General features: G+C 46.3%; 1 protein-coding gene across 17 annotated transcripts in view; it reads left to right on the forward strand.

Moving 5' to 3' along the window:
* The window catches only part of CAMK2B (calcium/calmodulin dependent protein kinase II beta), a 309,659-nt gene that overhangs the window by 277,863 nt on the left and 7,828 nt on the right, over positions 1–23,968 (forward strand). For 9 of the 17 annotated variants that reach the window (XM_020984059.2, XM_020984065.2, XM_020984060.2 and 6 more), the window contains 5 exons: positions 24–152; positions 2,210–2,338; positions 18,165–18,240; positions 18,585–18,679; positions 19,062–19,296. In XM_020984059.2, the coding sequence (XP_020839718.1) occupies positions 24–152; positions 2,210–2,338; positions 18,165–18,240; positions 18,585–18,679; positions 19,062–19,294 (662 nt within the window). In that variant the 3' untranslated portion in view covers positions 19,295–19,296. The remainder of the gene's footprint in view (positions 1–23; positions 153–2,209; positions 2,339–18,164; positions 18,241–18,584; positions 18,680–19,061; positions 19,297–23,968) is intronic. The other 8 variants (XM_020984068.2, XM_020984067.2, XM_020984069.2 and 5 more) reach the window with 1 other exon arrangement.

Consider the following 23,968-nt stretch of genomic DNA (forward strand, 5'->3'; position numbering starts at 1 on the left):
CTCTCTCATCTGTTTTACCCCAGCCCCCAGGATCTCTGACATTCTAAGCCCAGTGAGGAGGGGTTCAGGGCCTCTGGAAGCCGAGGGGCCACATCCAGCCGTCCCCCAGCCTTGTCCGTCTCCGACTTTCATGAGCCCCCTGCCATTCCCATGTAAGTAGCCAGCCCCACCGAGGGGCCCTGCTGCTTCTGGTGCTGTGAACGACCGGGACAGGCTGAGCCGGCTACCTTCCCAGCTCATCCCAGCTTCTCTTAGATGGCTGCTGCCAATGCCTCCCACCTGCTTTCCTTCTAACCTTTGCCCAGGCTGCCCACCGGTGGGCCCTAGGCACCGATTGTGGAGTTCTCCTAGACACCAGGAAGGTGTTCTTGTCCCTCTTGAGGTGGTGTCGTAACCCTCGTGGGCCTGCTGCCTGTCTCTCTGGTCCCCAAACTTAACCCAGCTTTGACTAATTATGACTCACCCCACCTGTCCCTTGTGCCTGCTGGGGATGTCTTAGGCCTTCATAGCTAGAGGTCTCCAGCCCACCCCAGTCTAATGCCCCGGACTCTTCCTGCTGTCCTGCCTCCAGCTGGGAGTTCCCCCACCTTTGGGACCAGCGCAAAGAGTGATCCCAGAGAGACAGGCCACAGTGAACTCCTGGGATAGGAGGAAAAGGCTCCCACTTTAACCCTTAGCTCTGCTAGCCCCACCACAGTAGTGTATGTAAGCATATGTGTGTCTTGGCCTGACCTGCCAAGAAGCTGGAAGCTGGGACAGGAAACAAGAATTCCAGAAGCCACGTCCTTCCCCATCCTCTACCCACAAATTCCTGGACCTGGAGTCACGAAGACCTGAGTTCAAATCCTGCCTGAGATATTAATTGCTGTGTCACCTCAGTTTTCTGGGCCTCAGTTTCCTCATCACTAAAATGAAGGGGTTGGATTAGATGACCTCTAAGGTCCCTTCCAGCCCTAAATCTATGATCCTGTGACTCCTAAAGCGGAAGGGCCTTCCAGAGGCCCATCCCTCTCCCTCGAAACAAATCAGCTTATGTTATCTGAGTCCCCAGTGTGGAAGTTGAGTGGTGCTTGGGGGGTGTCTGGGCTGCTGTGAATAATTTCCAAGGCAGAGGGCTCCTTGGTTTTTTTCCCATCTCAACCCATCCTGGAGCTGAAACAACCTTCTTTGTCAGGAAATTCCTTCTTGATCTCTGGTCAAGTCTCTTTTGCCCTATTAGGGAGAAAGAAAACTTCCTTCCCTGTGGGACCCCCACTTTATACAGTTGGTGGGTACCTGTTGGAGAGAAGGATTATAAATCAGAGGTTTTTGTCAACTGAATCCTGTTTTCAGGACATCACAAGAATGAGATACTTAAAGAAATCCTGTAGCTAAAGTTTTATATAGAAACTAATCAGTATCCCTGATTTATGCTAAGCCTGGAGTCATAGCACCTGAGTTCAAATTCTGACTCCATTACTTACTGCCTTTGTGACCTTGGGCAAATCTCTTCATGTCCCTGGCCTCATTTTCCTCATCTCTCACATGAGGGGTTTGGACTAAGTGGCCTCTTAAGTCCCTTCTAGCTCAAAATCTATTATCCAAACAATAATCTTTTTTTTTCTATCCAAGTTTTCATATCTCGAATTTGCTTAATTGGAGGGGGTAGGGGATAAGATATACATTTAAGTGTGATGTACAGAGAAGAAAGGAAAGCAACTGTTGATTCTGGCTTGGAGTAAGAAGATCCACCCTCTTGCTGTGTGATCTCATTTGCCTTCATTGGGCATCACTGGGTCTAACCTAATTCACCACCCTGGCAGGCACACTCCTAGGTCAGGAGATGTTCCCACCTCCCTGCTGCCCTCTAACACCTCTAACATCTCTAGAGGGTTCTCAGAACTCGGATCTAACTTGTGTGGCATCTTGCTCTCCTACTTGGTCTGCCTTTGAAGCTTGACAGATTAATTCTGCCTAACATCTGGATAATTCCTTCCTTCCTTCCTTCCTTCCTTCCTTCCTTCCTTCCTTCCTTCCTTCCTTCCTTCCTTCCTTCCTTCCTTCCTTCCTTCCTTCCTTCCTTCCTTCCTTCCTTCCTTCCTTCCTTCCTTCCTTCCTTCCTTCCTGCCTCTTTCCCCCAGCTTGGCTTCCTGGGCCCATCCATTTTTCCTATTCTGCTCGTACCCTCTGCTCCTATATCTTGTTCACCATCTTGTTTATTTCACCCCAGCCCCCAGGATCTCTGACATTCTAAGTCCAGTGAGGAGGGGTTCAGGGACACCGGACACTGAGGGGCCCCCGCCAGCTGTGCCCCAGTCCTGTCCATCTCCATCTCTCCTAAGCCCCCTGCCCACCTCATGTAAGTAACTGTCTTTTAGGTGGTCCTGCCTGCTGCTGTGTTATATGGGCAAGCACTGGTTTTCAGAGGCCAGCCATGGCTTTGCCATCTCTGAGACAATGGAGGGGGACAGGGAAAACAACCAAGAGGGGGCTGGGTGCCCAAGAGGAATGATACCAGCTAGGCCTTTGTCTCCATATTAGTGCTCCTGGGGGTATTGTGAAGAGGGTGGAATAGATCCCGAGATCTTGGGTTTATTCCATTACTTATCAGGAGGGTAGAGATGGAGGTAATACTGGTAGAAAGAAGGTGCTGGATGTTTACACATGTGTATGATCATACATACCAGTTATGTAACTGGAGTGGAGGGGAGATTGTATATAGGCAGATGCTGGGCCAGTATCTGAGAGTGGGGGGAACCATAGTCTCCCCAGGAAAATTATGGACATGTCACAGGCTCTCAAACTATAGAAAATAGTTATAGGATCAGAGACTCACAGATTTGGGGCTGGAGAGGACTTTAGATCCAACACCTTCAATTTTATAGATGAGAAATTAAAAGGCCAGAGAGGTTGGGGGACTTTTCCACAGGCAGGATTTGAACCCTGGTCCTCTGATTCCAGAGTTGAGGTCTTTCCAGGGTATCACACTGCTTCTTATCAGATCTATGGAACAGACAGAAGTGAAGTCTAAGGAGCTGGGTGAATTTTATGTGTTATGGAGGAGGGCGTGTTGGTGCATATAGGGCTGCTGTGGGGTGGAAAGTGAAACTCTAATTACTCTGAGGTGGTAGGTGTGGCAACAGCAGGGCTGGGAGACCCAGATTTGGGGAAGCCAGAAAAGACTCTGGCAGAAGTGGAGGGGAAAGCCAGGTTGGGGCAGTACAGGTCAGTCTTCAGGGTAATGTATTGGGGTTTTTTATATTTTTTTTTATTAATTTATTTTGATTTATCAACAATCACTTCCTTATGCTTTTGAGTTAAAAATTTTTCTCCCCCTTCCTCCCCATCACCCTCCCCAAGATGGGCGCACAATCTGATATAGGCTATACATATACATTCCTATTAAACATATTTTCACATGAGTGATGTTGTAAGTAAGAATTAGAACCAATAGGAGGAGCCACCAGAAAGAGGAAACAAAACTCAACAGAAGAGAAAAAAAAATAGCAAATGGTATGCTTCGATCTGCATTCAAATTCCATAGTTCCTTTTTTGGATGTGGATAGCATTTTCCATCAGGAGGCCTTTGGAGATGTTTTAGATCCTTGTATTGCTGGGAAGGGTTAAGTTTATTAATATTAGTCGTCACACAAAGTGGCTGTTATTGTGTACAGTGTTCTCTTGGTTCTGCTCATTCCACTCAGCATCAGACCATACAAGTCTTTCCAGGTTTTTCTGAAGTCAGCCTGTTCATCACTTCTTATAGCACAATAGTATTCCATTACATTCATATACCACAACTTGCTCAGCCATTCCCCAATTGATGGGCATCCCCTCAATTTCCAATTCTTTGCCACCACAAAAAGAGCTGCTATGAATATTTTTGTACATGTGGGTCCTTTTCCCATTTGTATGATCTCTTTGGGATATAGCTCTAGAAGTGCTATTGCTGGGTCAAAGGGTATGCACGTTTTTATGGCCCTTTGGGCATAGTTCCAAATTGCTCTCCAGAATGGTTGGATCATTTCACAACTCCAGGGTAATGTATTGTTGATACAGCATGACAGAGTGAGGGTTTGGCCCTCAGGTAGGCAGCTGGCATTGTGCTAGAGCTCTCCTCCTCGCCAGTGGCCCAGAGCCACTGGGAATTGAGTCTGGGTTGTTTCCTGGGCTGCCTCTCAGCTCTGCAAGCCTGGTGCCTGCCTGCTTGCCCTGAGCCATCCAGAGTGGCAGTATCACTTACAGGGATGGATGACAAGATGGGGCACCCACAGCCACAGGGAAGACACCGGGGAGACAAATAGAGCTGAGATGCTTTCTGATAAGGAGAGCTCGCCACAACAGGGGAGGCTGAAGCACAAGGTCCAGGGGACAGGAATGGCAGGGCGGTCCTCAGGTAAGCTTCTCCTCTGGAGATTTCAGAGGGAATTCTGCCACAGAGGTCCAAGCTGGGGCTAGCCTTGGGTGTCCTGTGGCTCTTGCTGTTGCCAATGAGCCCTTAACTACAAGGGCATATCCTTTCCCTGGGGGCTTCCTAAAATTAGATGGTGGAAGAGAAACTCATTGTTGGACTTGAGGCGAGGTGCAGAGATCCAGGACTGACCTAGGACCTGGAGCTGATTCCCCTTGGGAAGATGGGGCTCCCTGGTGCTTAGCACATATTGGTCACTTAATAATGGCTTCTTAACTGACTGATGTGTCCCAGAGTCAGTCTACAGAAGTTGGGGAACAGAGATGTATTTACAAACAGAGGAAGAGAAAAAGGCAGAAGAGAGCAGTAGGGAGGAATAGAGCAGAAATGGACTGAGAAAAGAAAGCCCAGGGAGGGAAAACAGGGGGGGCGGGGGGGATGCATGGTGGGTAAGGAGGAAATCTTGAAGAACAGAACCATGCATTCGAACTTGACGCAGAAGGCAATAGGGAGGCAAAGTGTGGGGGAGGGGAGGAGCATAGCACCTTCACATATAGTCCCCATACCAGAAAAGGAAGGTTGGGGCATGGTGGGAGGGTAGTGAGGGTGTAACAGCCCCTTAAGGCTGCCAGAGAGGAAAGCGCCAAAGAGAAATGAGACTGAGATGAATGGAAAGTTACAGAATCCCAGGCAGAGATGAGAGCTTCAGTGGGCTGCCAGGCTGCCCAAAGGGAAAGGAATGGATGAGGAAAGGAATAGGATTTCTGTGCCCGAGGCAGTCTCCTGGAGGGCTAGAGACCTGGCAGAGGCCATGCAGCAGCAGAGAGATGGAGAGAGGGCAGGCTTGGTGATGGTGGGCCTGCAGCAGCCCGACATGGAGGAGGAGATTCTGGAGGAAGTTAAGACCTGCTGTCTGTCCTTCAGACAGAGACTGGGGTCTGAGCTCCTAGGAGACAGAGAGGAGGGGAAGGGCTCAAGGAGAAAGGCAGGGGAAGCTCTGAGCCCAGACCTGCTTAGAAGGCTGGCAGGGAAGGGCCATTTCGGCATTGCCCTGGCGCCAGACGCCATGTCTGTTTCACGTTTCCAGAACACTCCAGAGAATGCCGGCAAGCTCTGCCACCTTGGCTGGGTTTCTCTGCACAGAAGCTGTATTTGTGGGGAGGAGGAGGAGAAAGGGGAGGGGGAAGTTGTCTTTTTGAGCCAAATACAAAGGAGAAGTAAGGAGAAGTGAGAACCTGCCCCAGGATCTCTGAGGCAGGCTTTCTGTTGCAGAACTAGGAATTCCTACCCATTCCGTAAAGGGGAGTGTTTTGGAGACTCAGCATTAGGGACAGGCTGGTACTTAGCTTTTAAGAGTTTGTTCTAGGGTTGACAGAGGGAAAGACAAGGCAGCCAACCATATGTGTACCACAGTGCAGTTAAGATAGTAATTATAGAGCTAGACCTAAGAGACTCTCATCAAGGCCAATCTCTGCATTTTCTCATTTTACAGAAGAGAAAACATACCCATGGAGGCTAAGTGATTTCCCCAAGGTCACATAGACAGTAAGCATCAAAAGAGAAATTTGAACCCAGGCCCTCAGACTCCCAAACCAGTGTTTCTTTCCCTGTCCCATGCTGCCTCTAATACTAACAGTTTTTCACATTTGTATAGTTTTAAATTTTCACATTTATACAGTTTTAAGTTTTTTAAGTACTTTGGATATGTTATCTCATTTGAGGTTAGGAGTAGTGAATCAGGGAAAATCTGGTATTAACTGGGTGAAGATTCTTGTAAGAAGTAACCTGAGAGTTGGGGGGGGGGGGAATAGGCATATTGGGGGATGGAGGTGGATCAGTTCTCTAGGAATGAATTTGGCAAGGCTTAGAAACCAAGGAAAGAGAAATCTTTGGGGACATAAAAGGATATACAGGTGCTCTCTATTAAGGCCAGTGCGGCTAGAACTGTGAGGAATCAGGAACCCTAAGTAGGAAAGGGACCAGCTTTTGTACCTATCTCTGAGGTCCCTCACTCTTTAACTTACTTATTGTTCATTCTTCTTGTGAAGAAGCTTTACCTGACAGTCCTCAAAGCTCTTAGGGCACCCCTAGTATCTCTCTACCACTGTTTTTTCCTCAATTAGTCCAGCCTGGGGGAAACTACAGCAAAAGTGGGCTTTTGTACACATTTTGTATTCTATTTGTCTCCCTCAATAGTATTGTAAGCTCCCTGAGGGCAGGCGTTGTTTCACTTTTGTCTTTGTATCCCCAGGCACCTAGCAAAATGGTGCATAATAAATGCTTATTGATTGTTGATTTTATTGGTATAAGTTGCAAAGAGGTATATTTAGGCTTGATGAAAAGAAAATCTTCCTAACAATTTTGAGGTATCTAAATAATTTGATTCAAGATATCCAAAACAATTAGTATCCCTAATCATTTGAGGTAAGCAAAAGTGGAATGGGCTGCCTTAGGAGCTATTTGGGGGTGAGGACCTTACAGGGGGTCTTCAAGCAAAGGCTGGATGGCTACTTTTGGAGTGGATTGTGGGGAAGAATCTTGTTTGGTATGGATTGGACCTTTGAGGTCTCTTCCACCTTTTAGCTTCTAGGAGTCCGTGGGTACCACCATCTTTCCTCTTAGCTCATATAGAGAGACTAGACATTTCAAGGGAGTCTCTAGCACATAAGAGAAAGAAGGTAACAGAAAGGAACAGGATTTATAAAGGAATTTAGGAAACACAATGAACAAATCACAGAGCATAGGTATCTTTTCTTAAGAGGTCCCTAAAGTATGTTTAGGGGTTAGCAAAATCTTCCAGTTGCGAAGTATAGTAGAAAGAGCATTGAATTTGGTGTTGGAGGACCAGATTCTGACTCTAGTACTTGCTAGTCATGTGGCCTTAGCCAAATCACTTCCCCTCTTGGGGGCCTCAGTTTCCTCATCAGTAAACTGAAGGAGTTGGAGTGGATCATCTCTAAGGTTTAAAATCCCGTGCTCCTGATCCTAACTGGCCTAACTGTGTGGCTCACAATTTTAGCCTGATCTCACCATTTGGTGAGCTGCCATTTTGTGCTGGCCTGTTCTTTCTTGAGTGTCTTTTTGATGCTAACAACAGCTAACACTTATGTGGCACTTCAAAGTCTGCAAAGCCCTTTACGCAAATTATCTCATTTGATCCTCCCAACCCAATAAGGCAGGTGCAATTATTATCTACAGATTGGGAAACCGGGGCTTAGACATGTTAAATGACTTGCCCAGTGCTTTCCCCTGGTCCTTCGGAGCCGGTGTCCTTCGGGGCTCCCCCACAGGCACTTGCAGCTTTCCATACTTGGCCACGTTTCCAAGACTTTACCCAGAGTAATCTCATTTCTCACTTTCCTTTTTACCAAAAAACCTCTGTACAGGGCTATGATAGGGCACACTCAGGCAATGTAGAGTATTATTTCCTCCCCCCTGTAAGGGAGAGGTCATTTCCTCGTAGGAATAAAGAAGCCAGGAGGTTTGAGGAGATAGGTGGGATGGAAAGCCTTGAAATTTATAGTTCAAAGTTTGTAGAATATGGCTTCAGACCCAGAGAGACCTAAAAGACAGAGTGAAAACATCTAGAAGAAACGTGTGGGGCGGGGCAGCTAGGTGGTGAAGTGGATAGAGCACCGGCCCTGGATTCGGGAGGACCTGAGTTCAAATTTGGCCTCAGACACATAACACTTATTACTAGCTGTGTGACTTAACCCCATTGCCTAACCAAAAAAAAAAAAAAAAAAAAAAAAAAAGAAATGTGTGGGGCCAAGAGGTAGGGCCAAGAAGAAAGAAAAGTCTGGAGCTAATTAGAGAAAAGTAAGCTGAAGAAAATTTTGCCAGTGTTGGAAGTAAAGTATGGTTACAGGAGGGCTGTTTGCAGGTGTCTGAAAAGCTGTCTCGTGGAAGACCAGTTAGACTTATTCTGTTTAGCCTCAGAGGGAAGAACTAAAAATAATGGGTGGGTGTTGCAGAGAACAAATTGGAGTTTAATCACTGGATAAGCTTCTAAACAATTAGACCTCACCAGAAATGGAATCCACTACCTAACCCCATCATTGTAGGTCTTCAACCAAAGGCTGCATGAATGCTGGTTGGTCGGGTTAGAGTGGTGCTTTAATTTGGGTATGACTTGGGCTAGATTGCCAGTGAGGTCCCTTCCTCTGATAAGGAAATTGGGGCCTGGAGAAATTAATTTACCTGTGGTCGCACACATAATAAATAGCAGAACCAGAACTTTTGAGCTCAGGTCCTTGAATCCAGTGTTCACTCAAACACTGAACAAGTATTTATTCTGCACCTGCTATGTGCCAAGCTCTATGCTAGGTACTAGGGGTAGGAAGATGAAAGTAAAACAATTCCTGCCTTCTCTAGTGCTTCTGTGATTCCATATAGTTTCTACGGGACTCTGGCTCCTGTCAAAATGGTGTCCTGAACAACCAATTTAATTCAAACAACATTTACTAAGTACTTATTACGTGAGGAGTACCATTCTGGGTATCAGAGAGGTATACAAATGTTAGATATGACCTGCTCGCTTCCTTCAAAAGGGCTCGTGGGTCTGAGGAGAAAGGTAAAACACACATACAGGTGGATTGAATACATACAGATGTATGGTGAGTGCATTAAAGAGATGCTGAATAAAGGGCTCCATTGTATCTGAGCAGGGAGAGAACATTGCTGATGGGGGATCAGAGGAGGCTTCCTGGAAGAGGTGGCAATGGAGGAGGGGGGAGCTTTAAAGGATGATTAGGAATTAACAGGCAAAGAAGAAGGGGGGGCATAGGGAATATCATGGGAAATGAAGGGAATGTTGCAGAGAGAGAGAGGGAGAATAGTTCAGTTTGGTGAGGATGTAAGCTTCTTGAGGAGCTCACTTGTATTTGCAGTCTCTGCTCCCGGAACAGAGTCTAGCCCTAACCCATATGGGGCTTCATAAATCCCTGTTGGCTGGTTGATTGATTTGGCTGCAGCTTAGAGTGGAAAGGAATAAAATGAGAGAAGACTGGAAAGGCCAGATTGTGGAGGGCCTTATGTCAGGCCAAAAGCATTTCAAGTTGACTTGGTGGGTGATGGAGAGCCACCAAAGATGTTTTTGAGCAATGGTGTGAACTGAACTTTGAGGAATGGTGTGAACTGAACTGTGTGTGATGAATGTTAAGAGGGATTTGTTCCTAGAAAAGAGATATAAAAGCTGACTAGGATGGGACAGGGCCTGCTACCTGCCTTGGACCTCTTTAGCACCGTCCCAGACAAGTCTGACACCTTGAAGGTGAGTACCTTAGGGTTATAAGGAGGAAAAAATGCCTTGAATTTAGAGTCCTTGAAATTTGGAGGGGTTGACATCTGATTTTCCCATTGTGTACATCTAGTGGGAAGGCTTGGTTGACTTGCCTCAGAGTGGGGCAGTGGGCACCACAGTGCTTCCAGGCTGTAGCCAGGCCTCAGGACACCTGGGTCCTCACTACAGTAAGGCAATCCTCTCCTCCCTCATTAATTTCCTATACCACTCACTACAACAGCTTTTCTAATCTCTCACACCTTCCACTCCATTTTTCCCAGCTAAGGACTTCACCTTATACTTTACTGGAAAATAATTGAGGCCATTCACTAGTGGACAGTGCCCTCGTCTCCCTTTTCCTCATCTTATGTCCCTTTAGCATCGTCTTCCACTAACTCTTTCTTCATTCCAGTTAGGTGGCACAGCTGATAGAGTTGGCCTTTGAGTCAGGAAGACCTGAGTTTAAATGTGGCCTCAGACACTTCCTAGTTGTCTAACCCTGGGCGAGTCACTTAACTTTTCTCATCTGTAAAATGGAAATAAGATGAAATATTTGGATTTTTTAAAGCTCTTTTTAAACCTTAAAGTGTTTATATACATGCTGGTTATTCCACAGTTCTGATGATGAAATTATATTTATCACCTCTCTGTAGATGACCCCAAACTATTTTTCTAGCCCTAGTCTGTGTCTTGAACTCCAGTTCTGCATCACCATCCCCTCAGTCACCTAAGCTGGCAATTTTAGTGTCATCTTCAATCTCAATCTCTCTCCCCCCCCTCACCTTTTCTCTCTTTTTCTCTCCCTGCCTCCCTCGTGTGTCTACCTGTCTCTACCTAATCAGTTTGCAAATTTTATTTTTCTCCAGCTTGTCCCCTTCTCTTCATTCACACAGCTGCCGTCTTAATTCAGACCCTCACCACCTCTTGCCAGGACTGTTGCCATGGCCTTCTCATTGGATTCCTGGCTTCAAATCTCTCCCCACTCCAATCCATCCTTCATTCAGCTGCTGAATTGATCTTCCTAAATTGCAGGTCTGACAATGTCATCCTTCATCCAGTAAACTACGGTGGCTCCCTGTGGCCTCCAGGATCCATGATAAAGTCCTCTGTTTGGCATGTAAAGCTCTTCACAAGCTCCGGCCCCCTCCTACCTTTTCCATCTTGTCATATTCCACTCTCCTCCACATAGATTATGTTCCAAATATCCTGGCCCACTTGCTAGTACTCACACATACTTTATTTCCCATCTCCATGCTTTTCCAAAGGCTGTTCCCCAAACATGGAGTGTTTTCCCTCCCAATTTCCAACTTCTTAGCATCCCTTCCTCTCTCAGATCAAAGCACTGCTTCATCCGGGAGCACTCTGCTATTCCACAGCTACTAGTGCCATTCTTTATTGGTCTTTCATGTTCTGATGTATGTGTATTTTCTTTCCTTTTAGGCTGTAGGCTGCCTGAGGGCAGAGGTGATTTTTGCTTCTTTTTTTGTATCCCCAGCTCGTAGCACAGTGCCTGGTAGGCAGTCAGTATTTAATAAATGCTTACTGATTCATTGGAGCCTTTCCTGGAATCTTTACACTTTCTGGGCCTTAGTTTCCTTATCTGTAAATTAGAAAGTTGGACTAAAATACCTACAAAGTCCTTTGTTCCCTTCCAGCTCTAAATCTTCCAGTCACATACATCAGATTCAACTCTTGTTATGATGGCGGGTGATGTAGGAGGGAGGGCAGCATGTTCTGTTCTCTTTGTCACTGGGGATTGTCTTTCCAGAGAGGGATGCTCTCTCTTCCTAACTTCTGCCTGGGACAGTGTGGATGCCTCCAAAGCCAGTCGAGGCCCAAGGGTCTGGTCAGCGTTCCTGATAATACCACTCTGCTTTTTTCTGACATTGCCCTCTCTTCTCTTTTCCTCTCCTCTCCATGTTTTCTTTCCTTTACTCATTTTTCTTTAATCTCTTCTACTTCTTATTCACCCCGCACCTCCTCCCCTCCTTCCTGTACTCACTGACCATCCTCTTCTCTTTTCTTGTTACCCAATCCCACCCTGCCTTCTCTCACCTTGTCCTCCCCTCTCTGACCCTTTGTTCTCCTCCTGCCCTGCCTCAGGCCTCCTGTAGTTATAATTGGGGCCTCTGAAGAATACAAAGCGGAATCCAGGCCAGCCAGCATTTACAGAAGACCCATTCAGTTAAAAACACAAAGAGAAATGGAGGAATTTCATTAGAAGTCCTGATCTTTCCAAAGGCTAACACTCCCTGCATCTCCCAAGAGGGCTCAGATGTCTGAAGTGGCACCTCTAGCCCAAGAGGGGCTCTCCCAGGCCCCTCTAATGGTCCCCTGTTCCTCTCACCCACTCATCTTCTCAAGCCTACCTGCTTTCATCCACACTTAAAAAAATACTGTGTACATAGCTATGTGCTAAGCATGGGGGAGATACAAAGTTGAGGTTAAAACACAAAAGGATAATAAGATATGGTAGAAAGAGAGCTGACTTTGGGGTCAAGGACCCTGGGTTTACTTTCCTCATCTAAAATGAAGGTTTAGATTGGATGATCTCAAAGGCCCACTCCAACCCTAAATCCCATTGTTATAGGACCTTCTCATTCTGATCCAATTCCTGCCCCTTTTTTGGTGGGGGGGAGGTGAGGAGCGAGAGGTCCAAAGGCATAGTATGTTGACTTGGCCACTCCACCATCATGGCAGACTACAAGGCTGTCTCCTCTGGGAAGATTTGGTGATGGGGCCCAGACATTCCATTCCTTGAAGCATGCAAAATTTATTAAGTGCCCACTATGTGCCAGCCACTGTGCCAGGCACTGGGGATACAAAGACAACTCCCCCCCAAAAAAGCAAGCATTCCCTGCCTTCCATGAGCTTACATTCTATCAAGCAGCCAGTAAGATAAATAAATCAATGTGACTCCATCCCAAAACTTGTGGGAAAAACCAACAACCACCTAAATTAGGAGTTAAGATCAGGGCTCAAGTCCTGACAGCTGTGTAATCTTTGCATAATTTACTTAATCTGTATGAACCTCAGTTTTCTCATCTCTAAAATGGAAACAGTGATACCTGCCCTGAACACTTCCTAGGGTTGTGATAATTACAAGAGATAATACATGTGGAAAATTCAGGTGGTATTATTGGCTAACAAATTTTTTGCTTTGTTTTGTGGAGGGGGAGGCTAGGATTGGGAGACATGGCTAAGACAAGGTTGGCATCTTTGTGCTGTGACCACCACCACCTGATCTAGAGGAAGGTGCAGTTCCCCATATGTCCTTTGTTCCATACTCTGCCTCTGGGCAAACCTGACCCTGGGTTCTAGTAGCCTAGGATCCAACCACAGAGGAGAAATGCAGAGGGACAGGCTGTACTCATCACCTGTACCTTAGGTTTGCCAAGGGGTCTGTAGAGCATGGTTGTAGAGGCAAGAACAGTGGATTTGGGAGTCAGAAGATCTGAGTCTAAATTCTAGCTCAGCCTTCCGCTGTCTCTGTGACCTTGGACCAATTATTCTACTTCTCTGGACCTCGATTTTCTCATTCACAAAATGAGTCTTATAGACCAGATGACTCATAAGGTCCCTTCCAGCTGTCTCTAATATTATGATCCTTGCCACCTGTGGGACCTTGGCCAAATAATGTCCCTTTTCTGGGCCTCAGTTTCCTTAATTGTAAATTAGAAAGTTGGGCTAGAATGCCTGCCAAGTCCCTTGGTCCTTCCAACTCTAAATATTACAATCACGTACATCAGATTCAACTGGGATGGTGGTCTTTGTGGAACCCAGAATTGAATTTGTCCAGAGTCAGAAGCTAGAAACAGCAGGGGCCTTGAGCCTTAAAATCATCATCCATCAGCATTTATGTGAAAAGGAGTGATGCCAAGAAGAGATTGGGATGGGGAGAGGCTGGCATATAGAAGCTCAGAAAAGATACAGTTGTGATTCAGCTATAAGGTACAGAAATGGAGAGGAAGGGAGAGGTATGAGAGCCTTTTTGGAGGAAGAATTGGCAGGACCCAAGAAAAGAGGGTGAAGATAAGGATAAAGCAAAGATTTCTTCCTAATTTGGGGGTAGGGAAAAGGAGATGATAACTTCTGTTTTGAACATTGTACATTGAAGGTGCCTATGGTACCAGGTAGCTGGAATTGTACAACTGGAACTCAAGAGAGAAGTTAGGGCTGGAGATGTCAGGGAAATCATCCATATAGAAAAGAGGAAGGAAGGTGGTATAGAGGTGAAGTCATAAGAATTCATGAGCTCTCAGAACATAGAAAGGAAATAGGGCCATGGACTGTGGGAGAGCCAAAGTTGGGGGCAAGAGGAGGAAACAATTCTCTTCAGGCCAGTGAAGGAGTGGCCAGAGAAACCCAGGAAGAAAAACAGGATAAAACCATATTACAAAAGCCAAGAAAAAGAAAAATTGCAAGAGGGAGTGTTTAGCCATGTCTTGCCACTGCAAAGAGGTCAGATTGAGTGAAGAAAGATTCACGTAGAATGAGGTTGTTAGCCACCTTGGAGAGTGGTCTCCGCTGAGATGTGAAGAGTTAAAGAGGAGATAGCCCAAGGAATTAACAGTACCATGAGGCAGCTCCCAAAGCTGATGCAATCTTGGACTCAAGGGGAGCATCAGGGCTTCCAGAAATAAGAAGGTGATGGTCCCGCCTTACTCCATATTGGCCAGAACACATTGGCAGTGCTGTGTTCACGTTGCCAACGTCAATACGTTGGGGAGCAGTGAAGGGCAAACAGAATGGTGAATAGCCTTGAATTAATGCCGCGTGAGTATTGGTTAAAGGAAATGGGCCTGGTTAGCAGAATCCCGAGAGCTGTTTGCAAATGTTTGAAAAGCTGTCTTGTAGAGGACAACTTAGATGTATTCTGTTTAGCTGCAGAGAGAAGGACTGAGAACGAGTGGATGTTTGCAAAGAGACACATTTAGGGTTAGTGTCAGGACAAGCTTCTTGAGAATTAAAGCTGGATGGTCCCCAGATGGAATCAACTGCCTTGCAAAGTCGAAAGGCTCCCTGTATTTGTAGGTCTGCAAAGGCTGGACGGGCGCTTATTGGGTGGGTTATAGAGGGGCTTCTATTTGGGTGTGAGTTGGGCTACAGAGCCAGTGAGGTCCCTTCCTCCAATGAGGAAACTAGCTCATCTGTGATCGCACAGGTAGTAAAGAGCAGAGCCAGAATTTTTGAACTCGTATCTTGAATGCAATGATCATTCATTAGTCATTCCCACAAATGCACTTTCACACTTATTACCCACCCCCATCCCCACACACAACACACACACACACACACACACACACACACACACACACACACTCACTCACTCTCTCTCCCACATGCATGGTTGTCCTCAGACAGTCACACATTCACATTTAGATAGTACAATGGATAGAGTCCTAGGCCTGAAGCCAGGCAAGACCTGAGTTCAAATTTGACCTTACTTGCTGTGTGACCCTGGGCAAGTTACTGAACCTCTGCCTCAGTTTTCTTCAACTGTAAAATGGAAGAAATAATAGGATCTACTTCCAAGGGTGGTTGGAAGGATCAAATGAAATATTTGTAAAGCATTTAGCACAGTATCTGGCACACTGTAAGCACTTAATAAAGGTTATTTCCTTCTTTCATATGGACTCAAGGTAGAGCCATGTGACCTTGGGGGAAGTCACTTCCCTTCTCTGGGGTCTTAGTTTCCTCATCTGTAAAGAGAGAAGGTTGGACCAGCTAATCTCTGTCTAAGATATTTAGTTGTTTGTTTCTCTCACTTTTTTTCTGTAAATGTTATTTTATTAGCTGTCTACGTTCTCGAGAGACAGTAGATTAATAAGATGTGGGGGAAGGTAGAACAACAACATTTATTTGGTGACTTAGGTGGTAGGTGAGTGATCTTCCTGAATTTCTTTTCCTTGTGAATTATTCAGAAAAGAATCTTTTTTTATCGTAATGTCAGCCATGTTAAAGAGCAAGATAGAAACTTCCCTGAATTTGTGGGGACTGGATGGTCTGGGCACAGAAGGAGGTTGGGAATTGGAGGTCAGTGTCAGGAAGATCTTTCTAAGCCTTAACGCTGTCCCTAAGTGGAATGGGCTCCCTCTTCATTGGAAGTCTTCAAGCAGAGCCTGGAGGACCACTTGGTGGTTGTGGAGTCGTGGTGGGGGTTTCTCACTATGGAACATGTTGGTCTGGGTGGGCTTTGAGATCCCTCTCTGAGATTCTTATGTGATTTTCTGAGTATATGCACACATTCTTACTAAGACTCACACTCCCATCAGTTCACCCAGGCACTCTTATTTAGAAAACCTGCTCTCTCAAATAGCTGTGAGGTCAGCTATATTTCCACACAAGTGTGTGCTACAGAAGCACATGTACCCACATGTATACACACACCCACACACACCCACACCCTGTATGCAGACACACACCCCCATTTACAGATACACATACACACACACACATACCCCCCATATATAGACACACTCACACAGTATGCATACCATTGTCACTGTAATTATTTGACCCTGAGAGAGGCATATGTGCTGTCCCAGACGTCAGAATCGGTGTACAACAGCAACTCCAGAAGCCTGTGCTATTGCCCAGGCAGGAGTGGACTCAGGGCAGGGGGATGGCAGGTGCCTGGGCTTTGGCCTTGTTTCTGCTGAAGCTGACGTGATTCTCCCCAAGACAGCATTGGTGTGGAAGGGCTGGCCTGCAGCACCAGGCACTGAGCTGTTGCCATGAGTTGGACGCTCTGGGGCCTGAGTTTCTAAGTCCTGCTGCCTGCTGTGAAGAGCCATGCTGGCTAATCGCCCAGCAGGCTCTCTCTGCATAATTTACAAGGCAGTGGCTGGGAGCCAGTATCTACCAGTGGCACAGTTTCTACCTTGTGGCTTTTTACCTTTACAAGCCTGTGCTCAGGGCTGTTCTGCCATTGGACAGGGGCAGAAAGTAGCTCTGAGGAGGCCCTGGCATGGGAAGAAGTTCAGGAAGCATGTGCAATTTGTTGCCTGAGCTGCCCCCTCCTTCCCCTCTACCCTGACTTCTTATGAATGCTCCAGCCGAGATGTGAAGAGGCAGAAACTGAAGCAGGTTGGCCTGAGGGGAGAAAAGAAGAAGGAGGGAAAGCCTGGTTATGAAAGTAGCCTGATACAGTGGAATGAACATTGGCTCTGGAGTTAGAGATCCTAGGTTTAAATCTTACCTCCGATGCCTACTTTTTCTGTGGTCTTGAACAAGTCATTTAATCAGTCAACAAACAATTATTTTCTCAAGAACCTGCTATGTGCCGGGTGCTGGGAAAACAAATGCAAAGAATAAAACCACCCATCTCAAGGAGCTTACAATCTACCAAAAGAGACACCATGTGCATTTATAGAACATGCTTAATTAATACAAAAAAAAATTCCATGCTTGCTTTCATCTCTCAGAAGATGAGACGAGCTAGAGTCAGAAAACTTGGGTTCAAATCCCACCAATGACTCCTACTTACCTGGGTTATCTTAGATAAGGGACATCCCCCATGGAGATGTTTCCTCAGTTTCCTCATTGGGACTTGATGGATTTGAGGGGACCATAGATGCATTTCAGGACGTCCATAAATTTGGATGGGGAACAATTTTGTCTTCTTCTCAATAACCTTTAACTGATATTTCAATTTTTTAAAAATATTATTCTGGAAAGGGGTCTATAGGCTCCACCAGACTGCCAGAGTTGGGGACTGGGGGAAGAGGGTCCATAAGACATGAAAAGGTTAGCAATCCCTGGCTTATGTGGCCTCTGTGGGCCCTTCCATATCTATTATCCACTAGGGCCCTAGGATCCTCCTCTTGCTCAAGGCTCAGCCTGAGTGCTACCTCCTCCATTGATCTTCCCTTGGTCTTCGATACTAAAAGTAATTTTTTCCCCCAACATTGCTGAACTCTATTTGCTTCCTTTCCTACAGCCCCCCACAAGTCCCTCAACACCCTACCCTGTATTTATTTATCAGTGTACATTTTGTTCCCCCAGTAGAATGTAAGCTTTTTGAGGGCAAGGACTTTCATTTCTGTATCTCCAGCTCACACAGGACCTCATACATAGTAGGTCCTTAATAAATGAATTGCCTTTATTGAATCTGTGGTACTTCCTCTTATCCCATCTTGGCAGTACCTCATCTCCTGTTTATATTATGCCAACATGAGTGGGATTGGCACGGGTGATGTTGACCTCAAGCAGGCCAAGACTGGGCGGTATCCAACAGAGGAGTGTGTTCCCTAGATGGAACTCAGCAGTTCTTACTGAGCTCAGTGTGGCTAGGGATGGAATCCTGTTAGAGATATAGGTGGGGGCTTGTGGAAGCCAAGCTAGAGAGAGGTCTTGGTCAACACGGAACAACAAGCCCTTGATGCTTGAGAAGGCAGGTACCTGGGGCCTGACCACCCACTTAGGGTTGATGGGCCCACCCTGGGGTGCTGGGCCCTCAGAGGGCAAGCTTGATTGTATCTTCCCCTCCAGCTCGCAAGCAAGAAATCATCAAGATCACAGAGCAGCTGATAGAAGCCGTCAATAACGGGGACTTTGAGGCTTATGCGTGAGTACCACCGTGGGATTTCAGACGAACCCGGGGTCAGAAAGAGAGAAAAGTGTAGTAGTTAGTACATTCGAAGGTGGGGTGATCAGCAATGAGAGCGTGTTGGGCATGGTGTTCCAGGGGCGTCAGGGTTCTCAGCAGCTGCTTCCTAGGCACATTGGCACACAGAATGTTGAAGTTGGAAGCAGGTATCGAGGGCCTGTAGAAGTTCCCCAATGCACTTTTCCCAGAAGTATATATGTAGCAATGTCCCTAGGTAGGTCCAGGGTCTAGGTATGAGGAGAGAAGGACTAACACATTGGTCCCCCTTGACATGTCTGTCTCATTTGATATCTGCTCTGCAGGAAAATTTGTGACCCAGGCCTGACCTCATTTGAACCTGAAGCTCTTGGCAATCTTGTAGAAGGGATGGACTTCCACAGATTCTACTTTGAGAATTGTAAGTGAGCTTGGTCAGAGAGACTGAAGGAGTAAACTAGCCATGTAGACTTTTTTTTTTCCCCCTGTAGGAGATGCCCTTGTGGGAGGTGCCTGGAAGAACAAAGCTGCCTGGGGGTGAAAGGCTTTAGTACCATGGGGTGTGATGGACAAGTGAGGGGAATGTAATGGTGGCCCTGATGAACAGAGGGGAGCACATCTCTGGGCCAAAGCTGAGCTGGGGCTGCCCTCCCATAGTCCCTTCTCTATGGTACCCACTTCCCCCTCTGCCCACAGATTGTACCCCAGTGTCTCTCCTCCCAGGTTGGAGGAAAGGGTGGGAAGCTTCAGGAGGGGCTCTTCATATGCTGCAAGTTCTCCCACCTTTTCTTCTCCCTCTTCAGTGCTAGCCAAGAACAGCAAACCCATCCACACCACCATACTGAACCCCCATGTGCACGTTATCGGTGAGGATGCCGCATGCATCGCCTATATCCGTCTCACGCAGTACATTGATGGGCAGGGTCGACCCCGCACCAGCCAGTCAGAGGAGACCCGCGTCTGGCACCGCCGTGATGGCAAGTGGCAGAATGTCCACTTCCACTGTTCAGGTGCACCTGTGGCCCCGCTGCAGTGAAGGTGAGCACCCCTGTCCCACTTCCCGGTCATATGACCCAGATTCCCAAGGATGACGTCTTGATCACATAGACCATCAGAGCCTAGAATGAGATGCATGGGGTGGAGTAAGAAGTGCCTAAATGTTTGCTTCTCTGTCACACCATGGACTGGTCTGCTATCCCCAGAATCCTGGTAGTTTGGAGATCATCAATATAGATCTGGAATCCAGTCCAAACCCCTCATTTTAAAAATAAGGAGACTGAGGTCCAAGGAGGTTAAATGATTTGCTGAAGGTGCTGTTAGAAGTGGGATTTAGGTCGTGGTCCTCTGATGCCAGAGTGAGGTCTACTTATAGTATATCATCCTGCCTCCAGACAGGAAGCTCCCAGGGGTCCAGGCCAGCAGTGAGTCCTGTCTCCCTCCCAGAATGACTGTCTGTTGACCTATCCTTGTACATGTTTGTGCAGAGAACAGTGAAGAGGCCATTCTGAGCAGAGAGGAAAGCATGTGTTAAATGCAATATCATTCTTTGTTGAGTCATTTTCAGTCATGTCTGACTCTTCATGACCCCTTTTGGGTTTTCCTTGACAAAGATACTGACGTGGTTTACCATTCTTCTTCAGCTCATTTTACAGATGAGGAAACTGAAGCAAACAGGGTTAAATGACTTGCCCAGGGTCACACAGCTAGTAAGTGTCTGAGGCCATATTTGAACTCAGGTCTTCCTGACTCCAGGCCAGACACTCCAACCACTGTGCCACCCAGCTGCCCAGAATGCAACATAGCAAACTTTTATTAAGGACCTGCACAGGACAGAGCTAAGTGTGGGGGAGATGATAAGTTTTGATAAGACATGGTCCTTGTCCTCCATTAGTCTGATAGACACTATCTGAAAGGGCTATAATATACATTACCTATCAGGTGATTTTCTTCAAAACAAAGTACTACATAGAAGATCTGAGAAATGAGGTCATTACTCACTGGGGGAAAGCTTCAAAGAAGAGGTGACCTGTGTGATGAACTTTAAAGGATGGGTAGCAATTCAACAGGTGCTGAAGTGGGGAGGGTCATCCTAGGCATAGAGAACAGCACAAGCGAAGGCTCACGCCTTTGTCAGAACAGGTGGTGTCTGTTCAGGAGACAAGACAATCCAGTTTGGCTGGAGCACAGAGTCCATAGACGGGAGTAAAAGGAGAGGTCAGCCCAGATCCAAGGAGGGAGCAGATCTTGGACTTGATGCAGGAGGAAGCAGAAAAGTGAAGCTGTTACAGGTTCCTGTGCAGGAAAGTCACATTAAATTCAGTTCAACAGACACTTATTAAGCACTTACTCTGTGCAATTCAGCAAAGATTTATTAAGCATCATACAGGAAATGCAAATGTAGCTCTAACATGGGCCCTGGAGTTTACAATCCATCAGTCAATCAATCAGCAAGCATTTATCAAGCACCTACTACATATCAGGCATTGTGCTTGATACAGAGACAAAAGTGAAACAGGCCTTGCCCTCTAGAGGCTTACAGTGGGAAGCAACACCACCTTATTTTGTATATGTGTATACAAAATAAATAATGAGGTAATTTGGGGAAGAAGGCCCTAGTAGCTATGGGAATCAGGAAGGGCTTCTTACAGAAGGTGGCCCTTGAGCTGAGCCTTGAAGGAAAGTAAGGATTCTTGGAAGTGGAGGCAAAAAGGGAGACCATTCCAGGCATGGGGTACAGCCACTGCAAAGTCACCAAAGCGAGAGACGGAGTGTTGTATCCAAGGCACAGGAAGAAGGTCAGCTCGACTGAACCAAGTGTTTGCAGAGGGGAATTAGTGTTGCGAGCGAAATTCAGCAAAGGTAGACTGAGACACATTCTCTCCATGCAGGATACCATTTTATTGATGAGGGCACTGCCTGCCATTAAAATGTGTCAATGGCTCTGCCTCAGTTAGCCAAAAGACCCCAAACAGAAGGACAGCTCCCCTTTTTTTAGTTTTTGGAGAGTACTGAACAAAGAGCAAGACTTTGCAGGCAGAGAAAGAATACAATTGGTTATGGGGTTGATGACATCAAGAATGGAGGGCAACGTGATTGGTTACTAAGGAAAGTGGCCATACTCACATGTGAGATCAGGAGTACCCCTCTCTTAGAGGAATGATTTGTGGGACCTAGCTGCAGCCTGAGGCTATTGATAATGGACCAGCGATGTAGACTCACTGGAACCTGGGAATGAGATAAGACCACTTTTAATTAGGCAAGGATGAGGCTAAGATGGGGCAAGTTCAGCTTGTCTGCACCCAAGGATAGTTTCTTAGGTGCTGAAGTTACGAGGGACAACAAGCCTCCTTGGCACAAAGTGATTTACAGGTAGTGCTAGGAAAACAGCTCTCTTAGAATTAGAGTGTTTTGTGAGAGTATTGATTGAACTTCTAAACTTTAGCCCAGCAGTTTCTCTTTAATTAAAAGTGATCCATAGGAAAACTGAATGATGGCATCTGACTTGTGGTGGAAAGACTGAACTTTTGAATCCATGAGCATCTCCACTCAGAGACAAAGAAGAGGCTTAGGTTTGCCACACAGAATACAGAATATGGTTACAGAATAGAATCAATTACGGAATGAAATAAAGTATAAAACATTTATATAATATATATATAATATTTATAAAAAATGGATACAAGATCAATAATTAATTTTCATATAAGGCAAGAAAGATATATATACAAATAATTGTATTGTAAGAGAAAGTGAGAAAAGTGCAAAGCAGGGTTCTGGGCAGAGTTCTTGCAGAACCTTTTACCTGGTCAGGGCAGACTTCATAGAGGAGGCAGCATCTGATTTGGGCCTTGATGGAAGGGAGGGGCCTTGACAGATTAGAGATGAGTAGCACTGTTCATTCCAGGCTTGGAGGTGGCTGGCTAGAATAAGGTCCATGGAGATGGGGGAAGACAGCGGGCCCAAGAGCTCTTGCAATTTGACTGGAAAGCAGAGCAGGGTAGTAGAGCAACATAAGGTATGTTGGAGGCAGGTTTTGGGGAGCCCTGAATGCCAAGATCAGCAGGGAGTCAGGAGCCACTACATGCCTTTGAGTTGGAGAGTGGATCCAAGGGGTACATTAGGTAAAGGATTCAAGCAACAGGGTGAAGGATGGTTTAGGGAGGGGACTAAGGAGAAGCAGGGTTATGGGTTTGGAGTCTGCTACGGAGGAGATAAGAGGGCCTCAACAAAGGGTATAACATGGGAGTCAAGAGAGGAAGGGGAACAATATGAAAATGGTGTTTTAGGAAGATTAATTTGGCAGCTCTTCAACTCCACAGAAAGTAGGGAGAAGGTGCTGGGCAGGTGCTGAGGATGCAAAGACTGACCTGAACAGCCTCTCCTACCTAGGAACTTTCATTCTTCCAGAGGGTGCAACATGAATGCTGCAAATAGTAAATAAAAAAATTCATTTCAAGGAGGCTAACCACTAGGGCATCAAGGAAGGAAAGGCCTTGTGTGGGGGATCATGGCTGAACTGAGCCTTGAAGAGAGCCAGGGATGCTAAGAAGTGGAGAGGAGAAAGAATGGCATTCCAGACATTGGGGACCATCCATGTGAAGGCACGGCCCAGAGTGGGGATGAACATGGCCACCACCACAACTCGCCTTTCTGTAGTGCTTCAAGGCTGGCAGAGCAACTTTGCATATGTCACCTCATTTGGCCCTCACACAACACCCTGGAAGTCAGGGCCCGTTGTCATCTCTCTTTTACAGGTGCAAAAAAATGAGGCTCAGAGAGGCTTAGCAACTTGCCCAGGGTCACACAGTGAATGAGGTGGGACAGGATGAGGCAGGATCCAGACTCAGGCCATCCTGGCTCCAAGTCTAGCATTGCACCACCTCTAAGATGAAATATGATACCTAGAGAATAGCTCATAGACCAGTTTAACTGGAAAAGAAAGTGAGGCGGAACAGGACCAGAAAGGTATATATGTAGGTACCACATTGTAGAGGGCTTTCAGCACCAACCTGAGGATTTTGTATTCATTCAAGAGGCAACAGGGAGCTACCAAAGACTTTTCAGTAGAAAAGTGACATGGTCAGACCTGGGTTTTAGCTATTTCGGCAAGTGTAGAGCATTGATTGATGAAGGAAGAGAGCAACGAGGAAGTTGTTACAGTAGTCCAGGCAAGAGATGAGAAGGACCTGACAAAGAGTCCTAGCTGTGTGGATAGAGAGAAGGGGAAGGTTGGAAGCAAAGCTTGGGGGCAAAGACCATTTTATTTTTTTTGTCTCCATATCCCCGTCACCTAGCACAGTGCTTAGCACATAGTAAGACCTTAGGATATCTGTTTAGTTTGTTTCATTAAATTGATCAGAGATGCAAGAGATTTTGTAGAGGTAGAATTAACAAAATTTGGCTATTCTTTGGACACAAAGTGTGGAAATCTCCTAAAACTCTGACCAGGGTCCTATTCTCTCTTTACGTACTCTTGAGAGCTCCCTCATCGATTCAGTTACTGTTTCTGTGTAAACAACTCTAAAAAATCTGTGTGTCTAGCCCTGATCTCCTTCTCTCTGGGCAGGAAAACCATGAATAATCTAGCAAAGGAAACCGAGAAACGGTCAAATAGGTAGGAGAAGAAGCAAGTGAGAGCAGTGTCATGGAAGCCAGGGAGGGGGAGGTTTCCAGGAGTAAAGGGATGGTTGAAAGTGTCAAAAGATGAAGT

Source organism: Phascolarctos cinereus, unplaced genomic scaffold (assembly GCF_003287225.1).
Source record: "Phascolarctos cinereus isolate Bilbo 61053 unplaced genomic scaffold, phaCin_HiC Scaffold_2;HRSCAF=192, whole genome shotgun sequence".
In the NCBI taxonomy this organism is placed as follows: domain Eukaryota; kingdom Metazoa; phylum Chordata; class Mammalia; order Diprotodontia; family Phascolarctidae; genus Phascolarctos; species Phascolarctos cinereus.